Source organism: Callospermophilus lateralis, chromosome 5, assembly GCF_048772815.1.
Source record: "Callospermophilus lateralis isolate mCalLat2 chromosome 5, mCalLat2.hap1, whole genome shotgun sequence".
In the NCBI taxonomy this organism is placed as follows: domain Eukaryota; kingdom Metazoa; phylum Chordata; class Mammalia; order Rodentia; family Sciuridae; genus Callospermophilus; species Callospermophilus lateralis.
Window position 1 is genome coordinate 39,931,035 of NC_135309.1, and position 14,563 is coordinate 39,945,597.

Sequence of the window (14,563 nt, forward strand, 5' to 3'; positions counted from 1 at the left end):
CTGAGTTGAGGGTCCACTTGGTCATGCCTCTGCCCATCCTCTTTCTTATAGCAGATGAATCATCCTCTGGACCCACACCTGCACCATAAGGTGAAGCCCTGAGGCCCCTGTTTGTTTCAAGAACAGAATGGACAGACTCAGTCTATAAGGCCAGCTGGGCTCACTGGAAGCAGGTTCTCAGAGAGCTTGGAGAACAGATGTGAATGAGTACAGGGGAGTCAGGATGCACTGAGGGAGAAGCTGATCTGCAATACCCACAGAGACTGAGGTGGTTTTATCCCCCACCTAGTTGGAGATCAGTGTTGCCCATGAGGGTTGCCCTTTTGAAGAATAGGATCAATGATAGGTGGCTCTCCAAAGCCAACATCACATCTTGAAGGGGGCTTGTGGCATGTCCCCACAGGTGCCAGAGCAAACTTCTTGGTGGCAATAGATAATTGCTGCATGTTTCATAGGCAAGTAAAGTCTACTTGTGGAAAAAAAATATAATATAGGGTACCACTGACCCAGCCCTCTTCCTACAGTCACACCATTGGCCTGGCAGTTAAAATGGGATTTTTATCTGTGGAGCCTGGTCTAAGCCCACATGGTCACCCAGGAGCCTACCCAGGATACTGCAGGACGGCTCAGGGGAAGGACACAATTTGTTTCTGAGCCATGCAGTGGAGGGGCTTAGGGGACAGGGCCTCAGGATCAGCATGTGGCCCCTAGTGAGGGGAGAGCAAGCTCAGGGCTGGGAGGAAAGGCAAGGGGCAATGCATTCCGATTTGGGAATAGAACAGGTGCTAGAGGTGGGCCTTGAGGAAGAGTGATCAAGCTGCTCACAGAGGTGCCTCACAGCCCATCCCGTGCTGCAAGTCACTCCTGTGCCCCCACAGGAGCTCTAGCAGGGCTCAGCTGAGTCTCCCTGGCAGTGGACTATGTCCTGCTCTGCCTGTGAAGTGCTTTGAAACCTTAAGGCTCAGACATTTCCCTGAGCCTCAGCTGTGAAATAGATTTGAGGAAGGTTAAGAGGGCAGGGCAGGTGAGCAGGGTGTCTGATTAGGGCAGGGTCGAAACCTATCACTAAGGCTCTGGTGCCCTGTCCCCAGCCAGCCAAGAAGAAGCAGAGGGCCCAGGTGATCGAATTCTTCATTGACGTGGCCCGAGAGTGCTTCAACATTGGCAACTTCAACTCCCTGATGGCCATTATATGTGAGTGGGTTGCTCCAGGAGTCCCCCCCCCATGGGAGGATCCTCAAAGAGGTTCAAGTGGGCACAGCCAGGCAGGTGGGGTGTAAGCCCAGACACTCTTCTGAGCAGCAGGTGGGTGTGGGCTTAGCAGTTTGCAGCCTAAGGCAGCCAGCAATCCCATGTCCCTGCCCCAGAGGCCTGGAGAAAGCACCTCTTTTGAGGCAAACTCAGCCTCCTTAGGGTGCTTGGTGAGGGCTTGGCAACATATCCCCAGATCCAAAGAGAATGAGAAGGAACTAGTTCCAGGATGGGGCCTGTATGGTGGGAACATGGTCAGAGTTTACACACACACAAGCTGGACCCTCATTGTCTATTGCTACTATGCCCATTGTCTCCCAAACTGAGGCCACTGCAGACTTTAGCCCTACTTAGGACTCAGCCTAAATGGCTGGGCAACTGCAGCTACACACTGACCTCCCTGCTCATGAGCATGAGGGGGACTGTCCAGACCAGAGAAGCCCTCCCCAGCCCAGCCCTCCCTCTTCCAGCTGGCATGAACATGAGCCCTGTCTCCAGACTGAAGAAGACCTGGGCCAAAGTGAAGACAGCCAAGTTTTTCATCCTGGAGGTAAACAAGGTTGCTGGGCTAAGGGGTTCAGCCAGCCGGCCCATGAAAAGAGGTGCCCAAATGCCTCCCTGTCTTCTTCCAGCACCAGATGGACCCAACAGGGAATTTCTGCAACTACAGGACAGCCTTGCGAGGGGCAGCCCACCGCTCCCTGACTGCCCACAGCAGCCGGGAGAAGGTAGGTGAGAATCCTTGATGGTCAAAGTCCAGGTGTGCTGTATCAATGGGTTAGTCAGCTTTCGGTTACTATAACAAATAGCTAAGATAATCAACTTGTGAAGAGAAAAGATTTATTTTGGCTCAGTTGTAGAGGTTTCCATCTAGGATAAGTTAGCCTATGATAAGTTTTGAGTCTATGGCAGTGGTGAAGGAAATCCACTCATCTCATGGCCAGGAGCCAAAGAGAGAGGACAAAGAGGGTAAAGCTTCACAGTCTCCTTCAAGGTCATGTCTCAGTGACCTAAAGACCTCCAGCCAGGCCCCACTTCCCAGAGCTCTACCACCTCCTCCCCCAGGGGTAAGCCTTTAACACATGGACATTTGGGGGACAGTTGTGATCCAAACTACAGCAATCAGGGAATCTGGAGGTTGGCTCAAAGATCACCGGGTCCAACCCCTGCCCTTCAGCAGCATCTGTGATAGATAGCCATGTCACCTTGCTTGCGTGCCGTCAGTGTGGCCAACTTCGCCACCTCCAAAACAGGTCATGCCCCACCCCAAGAAGCTCTGATGCCTTGAACTTCCTTGATAAGTGCTTCCTTGTGGGGCCAGACTTGGCCACCTCAGATCACATTCTCTTAAAGGGAACTACTCCCTCTTCTAGGTACCAGTCCTTTCACGGCCTGCGTGTCCCCACCATTGTTTGCCTGAATGGACAGTCCCAAGCCTAACTTGCGATTCCAGTCCCCTCCCTGCTATGACCCTGAAGAGCTCCATCTGTCAGAGTCCCTTCTGTTTCAGATCAAATTGTGGCTCCAAGCACAGAGGGTTTTACATCTGCCTTATTCTAAATGTAGTACCTCTATGTATGTGGCCTCAAATCACATTTTTGGTTTTGGCAATGACTATCCTAGGTTCTTGTTCACCCAAATTGCCTTTTCACAAGAAATGTCCTATACATTTGCATTTGGGAGGGCCTTTGCTGATCCTGATCAATTTTATTTCTCCTCTAAATTCTCTGATTGGCCTCTGATACAGGATACTGTACTGAGGTCCTAGGATTGCAACAATCATCTGGCTTAAAACTTGTCATCAAGTTTTAAGGAAGGAAACCCCAAGACTTGTACCTTTCAAATCTGGTCTCTTGCAGGAACGTTGGTGGAATCAGGTCCCTACTGTGGTTGATGGAGATCTTATCTCTATCTTGAGAGATAACTAAGGGGGAAAATGCTAGATGAAATTCTACATCACTCTGGAATTGTACTGGATGGATACCAGTGGTCACGTTTATGAAGCAGGCTGAAAGATATGTGCTTGTGCCACCCACCAGGACTTCCTGACCATCCACCCAGTGGGTCTTACAGCAGGGGTCACATGAGCAGACCCTGACAACCCTGATGGCCATATGCTACCCAGCTGGTCCTTCTAGTACAGGCTGTGAGTTCTTCAGTGAATGAGTCCCAGGAGGGCTGATGGAATGCGGTGGAGCAGTGAGTGAGGCAAGACCTCCAACCCCAGGGCAAAGGAGCCTGTCTCCTAGAAGCCAGAAATCCAGGAAGTTGGAATAGCAAGGGCAAAAATTTAACTTCACTGAGCACCTACCATCTGCAGGCCACTTGATCTCTATCCCCTCTCCCATTCTATGGGATGGGCTTCAGCATTGCCCTTTCCCATATTGGAAGACTGAGTCTCAAGGAGACCTCACTGTCCTATCACATTGTGAGCTAAGCCAGGAATCAAACTCCAACCTCTCTGGCTCTGAATCTCATGGTCTTTGCATATCATTGTCTGTCTCCCTGTTCCCAGGACCAAGTGACCATATGTGACAGTCACAAGGTTCCTGGCTTACAGCCCAGGAGTTGGACCCTGAGGCAAAGGTATATACACATTGGATTTTGAGCTGTGGTTGCAGCCTCTAGTTTGCAGCACTGGCTGTCCCACTATTTTTCTTCCATCCATGCTGAGGCAGGGTAGCAATGGAGCAGGGCAGACTTTATGTTCCTAAAATCTGGGATGCTGGGATACTGTGCATTTAGGTCTTGTGCTATAGGTAGATGACTTTAAAATGTGCATTTAGTTTTAACTGCATTCTCCTCTATCTTCCAGAGAGACCATAGGCTAAGCCCAGAGAAGAAGCCTTTCTATGGGCTCTCCCTTCAGAAAACAGAGCAATAATGCTCTGCTCTTGGTCTCATCATAAGTGCATCAGGATGGATCTTTAGCATCAAGAAAGACAGGATGATAAAAATACTATTTAGAAAAGAAAACAGGTCACAAATTTTTAGAATATTTGACTTATATTTGTTTCAGGAATGTTTAATAGTGTGCTTAGCATGGGCCTCTGCTCCCAGTACACTTGAGAGAGAGGCCTGAGTCTGTAGTCCTCCAGATGGGGATGTTGTGAGGTTTCTACCAGCCCCTCCCAGCAGGTAATAGAAAAAAACATCCAAGGATCACTGTGACTTGCATCTTGCACCTAGCCCAACGCAGGGTAAATGGCACTGCATGCAGTGCCTAATGGGCCTTGGAGGAAACGTAATCTGGCCCAGAGTTATGGGGCCTGTATATCCTTTCTTAGTGGTTTTCATCTTGTCCCCATGATGCGTATTAGTTAAAATTATCCTTTGTTATGATTTGGATCTTAAAAGTCTTCCAAAGGCTCTGTATGCTAAAGGCTTGGTCCCTTGGTCACCAGCCATGGTGTTACTGGGAGATGGTGGGACCTTTAGAAATTGGGACCTAACAGGAGAAAGCAGATCATTGTGGGTGTGCCCTTGAAGGAAATATTGGACCCCCAGCCCATCCTTTCTTTTGCTCCACCATGTAGCCCCACCATGGTGTTCTGCCTCACCACAAGCCCCAAAACAACCGAGCCAGCTGATCATTGGTTGCAACCTCTGAAACCATAAGCCAAAATAAACCTTTTCTACTTTTAAGTCATTTATCTCAGGCATTTTATCACAGCAATGGAAAAGTAAGTAATAGTCTTATATAATTCATGAAGTCCCGAGGCTGGTTGGGCTTGCCCAGGAAGTCTCTCCTGTCATCGACATTCAGGGGTGCATCTGAGGTCCCTGGGGCATGTGTCTACTGGCAAGGTTGCCTCCTGCCCTTGAGCCAACCCTATGGGGAGGCTGCCTGGGAGCTGACCCAAACCCTCTCCCTTCCAGATCGTCATTCCCTTCTTCAGCCTACTCATCAAAGACATCTATTTCCTGAACGAGGGATGTGCCAACCGCCTTCCCAATGGACATGTCAACTTTGAGGTAGGACCCAGGGACCTTGGAAGGGAATGCAACCAAGTGAGATCAGCCACTAAAAGTGCCCCCCCAAAAGCCTGCTGGACCCTCAATCATCAAACTACCGGGGGACCTTGAGGCAGACAGAGTGTAGTAGTTCTCAGGATCTCCCCACCCCCACATCCACCAGAGGGGGATTCTGGAGCCCCTGCACATGTGGACAATGCACTCTGTGCCGGGGCTTAGGCCCAGCGTGGGTGAAGCCGAATCATTTTTGCCCCTTGAGGAGCACAAGGGCAATAAGAAAAATGGCCCCATAGGCCCATGGTGACAACTGCAAGGGGCTGTGACAGGGCTACACAAACACACAGTGCTTAGGAAACAGGAAAGGACCCAAAGGAGCAGCAGGGGTGAGCTATTAGGCAGAAGCTAGAACCGGCAAAAGAGAAGAAAGAATTCTGCTCCCTCGACAGACACCACGGTCAGCTCAAGTGTCCCCTCCTCCAGGAAGCCCCTCACTGTGACCTCTTAAGGGCTCCTGCAGAGCAGCAGATGGCATACCTCACTTTGTCCCAGCACCCAAGTCTCTGAGTACCTCAGAAGCAAGGCCAGGCTGATTGCTGCATCCCAACTAGGCCCATCTCACACACGTGTGCGTCAGAGTGACTGGTGGGCTAGAGTACACTGGGCAGTAGCAGCAGGAGGTCACTGAGTCAGACTGACAGAACATACCATGTGGTAGTTTACTACCCACTCTGCAGGAAGAAAGGGACTGTTCTTCTCAAGAGCCAACTCTACCCTAGTGCTCGCCCCAGCAGGGACACAGATGGATGCAAAAGCCCTCAGCCTCCAACTCCCCAAGGGGCAGTAAGTCCTGGGCCAGTCGCTTGCTCTTTATGAGCCTCAGTCTCTCCCTCTGTAAAATGGGGCAACAACCACAACTGTGGCTACACCGAGAGGCTAGGAAGAGGAGATGTGCAGCATGAGCCACCAAAGGCTCTGAGTGTCCCCTGCTGATGAGCACCAGAGCACATGCCTGGGCCCTTTGGCCTGGAGCTGCCCTCTGCACAGACACCCCTGCAGACCATCACATGCTGCCCATAGCCTGCTCGCCCCTGAGGGCCAGCAGAGCTTGGGGAAAATCCAGTCCAATCTGGCAGATGGCCCAGTCCCAGCTGCTGCACCCCTGGGGAATCAGCCCAGGCATGAGGCCTCATGGATGAGATTGCAGGGGCCCTAGACAGCCTGGAGTGAGATTTTACTCTGCAGGTGACCCTGACACACAAACCAGTGGTAGGATCTCCTGTTTTTGCCCTTCTTGAATTGGTCCTCAAAACCAAGGCAAGGGGTTGGGGTAAAATTGCAACTCATGTGACCACCACAGATTCGGAAAGCAGGTACTAGGAACCAGACATGGCTGCCAGGGCTGATCAAGGGGTATCATAGAGCTGGGATCCCCACCCAAGAGTGTCTTTGTGCTGCTATTTATTTAACAACCTTCTTAAAGTTGGCGTGGTTTTGAAAATTAAATACACATTACAATGAGGCTTCCATATCCACAGATTCTGCATCCACAATCCTAGGAACTTGGGAGGCTAAAGCAGCCTCCCAAGCTAAGGCAGGAGGGTTGCAAGTTAGAGGCTAGCCTCAGCCACTTAGCAGGGCCCTAAGCTCCTCCTCAAATCCCTGAAATCACTAAAGGGTGAGAACAGAGGGTTTCTCAGGGCTGGCCACTCACTCTCACAGGGAACTCTAGGCACTGTGGGTACCTCCATTTTTGTGTCTCTGTGTGACCCTGGCAGAAATTTCTGGAACTGGCCAAGCAGGTTGGAGAGTTCATCACATGGAAACAAGTGGAATGTCCTTTCGAGCAAGACCCCAGCATCACCCATTACCTGTACACGGCTCCCATCTTCAGCGAAGACGGTAAGGTGACCTTGCAGCCTTCCTGACCCCCTCAGGCCATGGGACTCTTGGGTGGCCCCTTGGTCACCATGCAGGAACCTCTACTCTGAACAGGAATGCACCATCCCCAGCCTTACTGGCCCTCAAATGGAGCAGAGAAGACTGCATTACCCAGGATGACCAACTGTCCCCTCGGGAACACAGGATAGATCCCAGGAGCCATGGGCTGGGGCCTCAAGGACCCCCAGGCCCAGGCTTCTCCCTGGATACAGTTTGGACACTGTTGGGTATTATAAGTCTGAACCAAGTGTCTATATTACCCCATATTTCTCATTAGTAAAGTGGGAGTGAGGGTAAGAACTGGGGCTCACATGGGGATGGCTAAGCACTGACTGGCTCTGGGTCTTTCCATGGCTGGTGCATGTGTATGGGTGTGTGAGTGTGTGCTGGTTTGGGTGTGTAATACACACTGGCATGATATGAGTTGACTTTTCTGTAGAGTGCTATTAACGTCTGTCTATCCCTTCCAGTAAACACACATTCCCATCTAATCACTTGTCACAAATCAGTTTGCTTGCAAATTTGCTAAGTAGTAAACCCTGAGATCCCCCTTTCAGAGAGTGAAAGTTCTAGAGAAGGCAACTGTCAGGTTGCCATCCGCTGTGGGGGCAGTGTGGCCCAATGCTTAGCAGCTCTCACCCTGGGATCTGCCCTCCACTCCAGCACACAGGAAACCTGGCTCATCTTCACCAGCAAGCAGGTTACAAAGGGAACAACAAACACCTGTGTCTGGGGAACATTTACTGCCCAACCAAAGGGGGAAAAAAAAGGAAAATTAGGGAGAAGTCCTTTTTTTTAATGATTTTGCCTTTGGATACTTCCAACTTTGCCATTTTACTTTTCATATTTGGGACCCAGAACTTGCTGAAGGGAGTTCTACCTATATCTGTAGCCTCCTAACACTTACTTACATCAAGAAACAGAGCAAGCTGGGTATGGTGATACACACCTGTAATCCTAGGAGCTTGGGAGGCTAAGGCAGGAGGGTTGCAAGTTAGAGGCTAGCCTCAGCAACTTAGCAGGGACCTAAGCAAATTAGTGAGACCCTGTCTCAAAATTTAATTTTTTTAAAAGGCTGGGGATGTGACTCAGTGGTTAAGTAACAGCTATTCAATCCCTGGTACTGCCCTCCCCTGCCCTCCCACACACACAAAAAGGAAAGCGATGGATAAACCAGCCCAGGCTGGTTCACACAGGGGTCTATATGAACTCAGGTATCACCTTCTCTAAGCCTCACCTGCTTCCTCTATCAAGTGGGGTAATGAGAGAACCTTCTTCCTGGGGCAATGATGAGAATTACTTGAGTTGGAAGAGGTAAAGCCCACAGGTCTGTACTCAATCAATGCTAGTCTACAGTACTCCCCTCTATTCACAAAGGATATGTTCTAAGATCCCCAGTGGATGCCTGAAACTGTGGATAAACCCAAATTCTATATGTACTATATTTTTTCCTATATATACATACACAAATAAAATACCTTTTTCCTCTTATCATGCATTATGGCCATAATTTTTGCAGTTCAAAGTGTGATGGCAAAACTAGCACAAATTTCTTTTTCCTTGTTCACGATTTTACAGATGGAAGATTTGTTCCTACCACGGATCTTAGCAACCTCAGCATGATTTTTTTTTTCTTTCCTTGTTTAGTGGAGAACATTCCCCTTTGCACTTAAAGGAAGCACTTTATAACCTTTGGCATATTCAAATTACCAGCACCCCTACTCTTGTGATTTAGGGCCATTTTTAAGTAAAATAAAGATTGCTTGGACACAAGCACTATGATTCCTTGACAGTTGATCTGATAACCAAGAGAGCTACTTGTGTTAGTCAGCTTTTTGTTGCTGTGACCAAATTTTCTAACAAGAACACCTTAGAGGAGGAAAACTTCCTTTTGACTTACAGTTTCAGAGATTCATTTCATAGATGCCTGACTTCACTGTTTTAAGCCCAAGGTGAAGCAGAACATCATGGTGCAAGAGCATGGCAGAGGAAAACTACTCACCTCATAGCATTCAGGAAGCAGACAGGGAACAGTGAGGATCCAGAGACAAAATATAAACCCCAAAGACATACCCTAGTGACCCACTTCCTCCAGCCATGCCCCACCTGCCTAAAGTTACCATCCAGCTGGTCCATTCAAATGATAACCCATCAAATGGATCAGTATACTGATTAGGCTGTGGCTCTCATAGTTGAATCATTTCACCTTCTTCATTAACACAGGAGTTTTGAGGGATACCTCATATCCAAACCATAACGCTGCTAAGTGACTAACAGGTGGGTAACATATATAACGTGGATACACTGGAAAAAGGAATGAGTCATGTACCAGGAAAAATGAAGTGGGACGGCATGAGATTTTATGTTACTCAGAATGGCATGTAATTTGAAACTTATGAAATGTTTACTTCTAGAATTTTCCATTTAATGCTTTCAGACCATGGTTGACCATGAGTAACTGAAACTTCAAAAAAGAAAAACCAACGATAAGGAGGGACAATTGTACTAGGTTCCTATGGTTACTAAAACAAATCACCACCAACTTGGTGGCTCAAAACAACCACAAACTTATCCTTGTGCAATTCTGGAGGTTGGATGTCTAAAATCAGTTTCACTGGGCTAAAATCAAATTATCAGCAGGTCTAATTTCTTCTGGAGGCTATGGGGCTGGGATGGGAAGGATCCATTTCCTGGCCTTTTTCTAGTGGCTGCCTGTATTTCTTGGCTTGTGGCCTCTTCCTCTTTCTTCAGAGCACATCACTTTCAATCTCTGTTTCCAACATTGTATCGTCTTTTTTCACCTAGAGTCAAATCTCCCTCTGTCTCCTTCTTATAGGGATTTGTGATTGCATTTAGGGCCCAATCAGATGATCCAAGATAATCTCCCCATCCCCAAAATATTAATTTAATCACATCTACAAGGTTCCTTTCTGCCATACAACATCCTAGGGGTTAGGACCTGGGTTTCTCTGGGAGCAAATATTCATCCTCAACCAAATATACTAGTTATTATGATGATTATTGTCATTATCCAATCACCTCATTGTGGAACTTGGGCAATGAAATGTGTCAAAGGTACATGAGAAGGGATTGGGGTTGTGGCTCAGGGGTAGAGCACTCACCTAGCACATGTGAGGCACTAGGTTCAATCCTCAGCATCACATTAAAAAAAAAAAAAGGTACATGAGAAGAGGGGCAGAGGTAAACAGTATTTCTTGAGACCCTGCAATGTGCTTGGCAGTGAGTCCGTAGTGAATATATAAACAAAACCCCAGCACTATTGAAAAAGTACTGAAGTTTTCAAAATTAGAAAAGTTCTCAAAATTAAAAAAGACAGACCTACAGAGTCAAAAGGTTGAAAGAAGCACAAATAGGATCAACCCAAAGAAACCCATACCAAGGCAAATCACAGTCAAACTTCTGAAAACTGAAGAAAAAAATAAGAGAGAGAGGGGTGGAGGTGGGGGGAAGAAGGAAGGGAGGGAGAGAGGAAGGAGGAGGGAAAAACAACTTTTGAAAGAAAGACAATGGGGGGGAAACAAGCTGAATGATATCAGATTTTTCATCAGAAACTATGGAGGCCAGAAGACAGCAGCCTATATTTCAAATGCTGAAAGAAAGGAACTAACCGTCAACCTAGAATCCAGTATCCAGTGAAAATATCCTTCAGGAATTTACTATTGGCAAATCAAAATGAAATTCTAAAAGTTGTTGGTGTAACAAATAGGAAGAGAAGAAAAATAAAACAGAAAAGCAAAACACAAAAAAAGCAGAAAACAAATAAATAATAAAATGGCAGACTTAAGCCCTAACATACCAATAATTACATTAAAGGCAAATGGTCTAAATACACTGAATGAAAGACAGAAGTTGGCTTTGTGGATTTAAAAAACTTCCAAGGAAAGAACTTTTAAAATACCAAACTATATGTTGTCTTTAAGAAGCTCACTTCAAATATAATGATGTACGTATATTGAAAAACAAAAGAATGGGAAAATACTTACCATGCAAACATTAATCAAAGGAAAAACAGAAGTGTCAATATTAATGTCAGAAGAAAAATTTACCAGAAGCAGAGAAGTACGTTATATAATCATGAAAGATCAATCCCTCAAGAAAACATAACAATCTTAGGTATGTATCTGACAAACAGCAGGGCTACAAAATTTGTGAAGTAAAGATAATTGAAAGGAGAAATAAATTGAAAAGTAATTGGGACTTCAAGACCAACAAGACAGAAAATTAGCAAAGACAAAGGACTCAATAGCACCATTAAACAATATCTAATCAACATTTTTAGAACACTCCATACTACTAACGTAGGACACACATATTTTTCAATTGCCTACGAAATATAAACCAATATTTAGTATATCCTGAGCCATAAAACAAAGCACAACCAATTTGAAGTAATTGAAATCATGAGTAATATGTTCTGCAACCACATTGGAATCAAATTAGAAATCAGCAACATAAGACCACAGGAAAGTCGCCAAACACTTAGAAACTAAACAAAACACTTCTGTGTGGTGGCATTCACCACAATCCCAGTGGCTCAGGAAGCTGAGGCAGGAGGATCACAAGTTCAAAGCCAGCCTCAGCAACTTAACAAGGCTCTAAGTGACTTAGCAAGACCCTGTTTCAAAACAGAAAATTTAAAAAAGACTAGGGATCTGGCTCAGTGGTTGAGTGCCTCTGGGTTAACTCCCTGGTACCAAAATAAATAAATAAATAAATGTTTAAAAATAAAATCACACTTCTAAATAATTCATGGGTCAAAAAAGACTCAAGGAAAATTAAAAAGTAATTGAACTGAATGAAAATACAAACAGAATTTGTGGGGCACAGCTAAAGCAGGACTGAGAGGGAATTTCATGGCACTGAATATAAACATTAGAAAAAAGGAAAAGCTTCAAATCAATAATCTAAATCCTAATCCAAAAGTTTAGAAAAAGAGGAGCAAAATAAGCCCCAAGATAGCAGAAAAGAAGGAAAAAAACAACATTATCTCTGGCAAGTAGAACAGAATGGAACTCTCCAATTCATTTTATTTAGCCAATTGTCTTAGTTCAGGCTGATATAACAAAATACCTTAGGCTGGGTGCTTTAAAAATAATCGAGATTGATTTCATACAGTTCTGAAGGCCAGGAAATTCAAGCTTAAGGTGCGAGCAGATTCAGAGTCTGATGAGAGTTGGCTCTCTGCTTCCAAGATGGCATCTTCTTGCTGCATCCTCAGTAGAGAAGGATGGCAGAAAGTCAGTAAGGCTGAACTCACTCCCAAGTCCTTTTATAAGGTCAGTAATCCCATTCATGAAGATGGACCCCTCATGGCCTACTCATGGGGTTCCCCATCTTCATGTTCTTACATTGGAGGATTAAATTTCAACATGAATTTTGGAGGAATACAAACAGTCAAACCATAATACTTCATATTGACCTTATATTAAAACCAAAGATAGTGTGAAAAGTAAAATATAGACCAAAATCTCTCATGAACATAGATAGAAAAATCCTTAACAAAATATTAGCAAGTAAAATTCAGAAATATATGAAAATAATCATGTATCATGACCAAAGCTCTTCAATGTTTGAAAGTCAATTGATGTGATCTATTATATTAAATATCTAAAGAAGAAAAATTACATGGTTATATCAATCAATACAGAAAAGTGTTTGACAAAGTTCTACCCCTATTCATGGTAAATAAAATATTATCAGGTAATAATAACAGAGCAGAATTTATCAACTTGATAAATTACCTCTACAAATAACCTTATAACATCATATTTAATAGTGAAAGACTAAATGCCTTCCTACTAACTCTCACCAAACTCTGAATCTGCTAGCAGCTAAGATGAATAATAAGGCAAGGAATGTTCTGTTCCCTAGTTAGTCAACATAGTTAGTGTAATAAGGCAAGAAAAGAAAACAACGGATCATAAAGGGAAAAAAAAATCACACTATCCATATTTGCAGATGATGGTATTTTTTAAAAAAATTCAAGGAATCTACAAAAAGTCCTAGAGCTGCCAGGCATGGTGGCACACACCTGTAATCCCAGTAATTCAAAAGGCTGAGGAAAGATAATCTCAAGTTCAAAGCCAGGCCCTAAACAACTTAATGAGATCCTGTCTCAAAATGAAAAGTAAAAAGCATTTAGGCACCCCTGGGTTCAATCCCTGATACCAAAATAACGACAATAACAAGGCTGTCATTGTATAGTACAGTAATCAAGACAGTGTCATACTTCGAGAGGAGACAGACATAAGGATCAATGCAGAAGAACAGAGAACCCAGAAACAGACCCTCACAAATGTACCCAAGTGGTTTTTAACAGAAGTGCAGAAACAATTGAAAGGAGTCAAGATAGGCTTTCAAAAAACTGTGTTGAAGCATTTGGACATCCAAAAACCAAAAAATGAACCTTAACTGAAGTCTAAGACCTTACACCAAAAATAAAAAATAGCTCAAAATGGATCACAGACAGAAATACAAAATGTAAAACTCTAAAACTTTTGGGAGTGGGGGGCAAGAGAAAATTTTCAAGATACAGACTGTCCCCAACTTAAATTGTTTGGCTTATGATTTTTCAACTTTACAGTGAGAAATCAGTGAGAACAATGTCACTCTATGGAAATTACTCTTCAAATTTTGAATTTGGATCCTTTCCTGGACTAGCAATATGCAGTTCAATACTCTCTTGAAATGCTGAGCAGGGCAGTGAACCCCAGTTCCCAGTCAGCTCTGTGATCCTGAAGGAAAATATCCAAGACTTTACAGTGTGCTGTGTTGCTTAGCTGTGATGACCAGTAGATTAGGTATTCAATGCACTTTTAAAAAATATATCCTTTTTAGTTGTCAATGGACTTTATTTTATTTGTTCATTTATATGTGGTGCTGAGAATCAAACGCAGTGCCTCACACATGCTAGGCAAGAGCTCTACCACTGGGCTACAACCTCAGCCCTCAAAGCACTTTTTATTTAAAATTATTTCACTTTACAAAGGGCTTATTGGGATGTAATCCCATCAAAAGTCGAGGAGCGTCTGTATAAAGCTAGGTAGAACATTTTATAAAAATAAATAAGTAAGTTTTGTGACCCAGTAATTGCACTCTTGATCATTTTTTTATTCTAGACAAATGAATACTCAAGGTCAAATAAAAGCAAAAATCTGTACACCAATGTTTATTGCCGCAGTCTCTGGCTGGGCACAAATCACGAGCCACTCACAGCTTTGTAGATTCAAACAGCAATTCTTTATTCCCGATCTCACACCGGCCGTCTACAAACACGTTCTGGGGAAATCCACGTTCTCTGCCCAAATCCACACCTCCACTGGGCTTCTGTCTCCCAAAATATACTGTCTGACCCTAAGAACTCAAGAGGAACTCAGGC

The 14,563-nt window shown here is 44.8% G+C and overlaps 1 protein-coding gene across 3 annotated transcripts in view; it reads left to right on the plus strand.

Moving 5' to 3' along the window:
- Window positions 1–14,563, plus strand: part of Rasgef1c (RasGEF domain family member 1C) — an 89,281-nt gene that overhangs the window by 72,219 nt on the left and 2,499 nt on the right. For all 3 annotated transcript variants that reach the window (XM_076855817.2, XM_076855819.2, XM_076855818.2), the window contains 5 exons: window positions 1,092–1,194; window positions 1,722–1,801; window positions 1,884–1,979; window positions 5,131–5,226; window positions 7,002–7,125. In XM_076855817.2, the coding sequence (XP_076711932.1) occupies window positions 1,092–1,194; window positions 1,722–1,801; window positions 1,884–1,979; window positions 5,131–5,226; window positions 7,002–7,125 (499 nt within the window). The remainder of the gene's footprint in view (window positions 1–1,091; window positions 1,195–1,721; window positions 1,802–1,883; window positions 1,980–5,130; window positions 5,227–7,001; window positions 7,126–14,563) is intronic.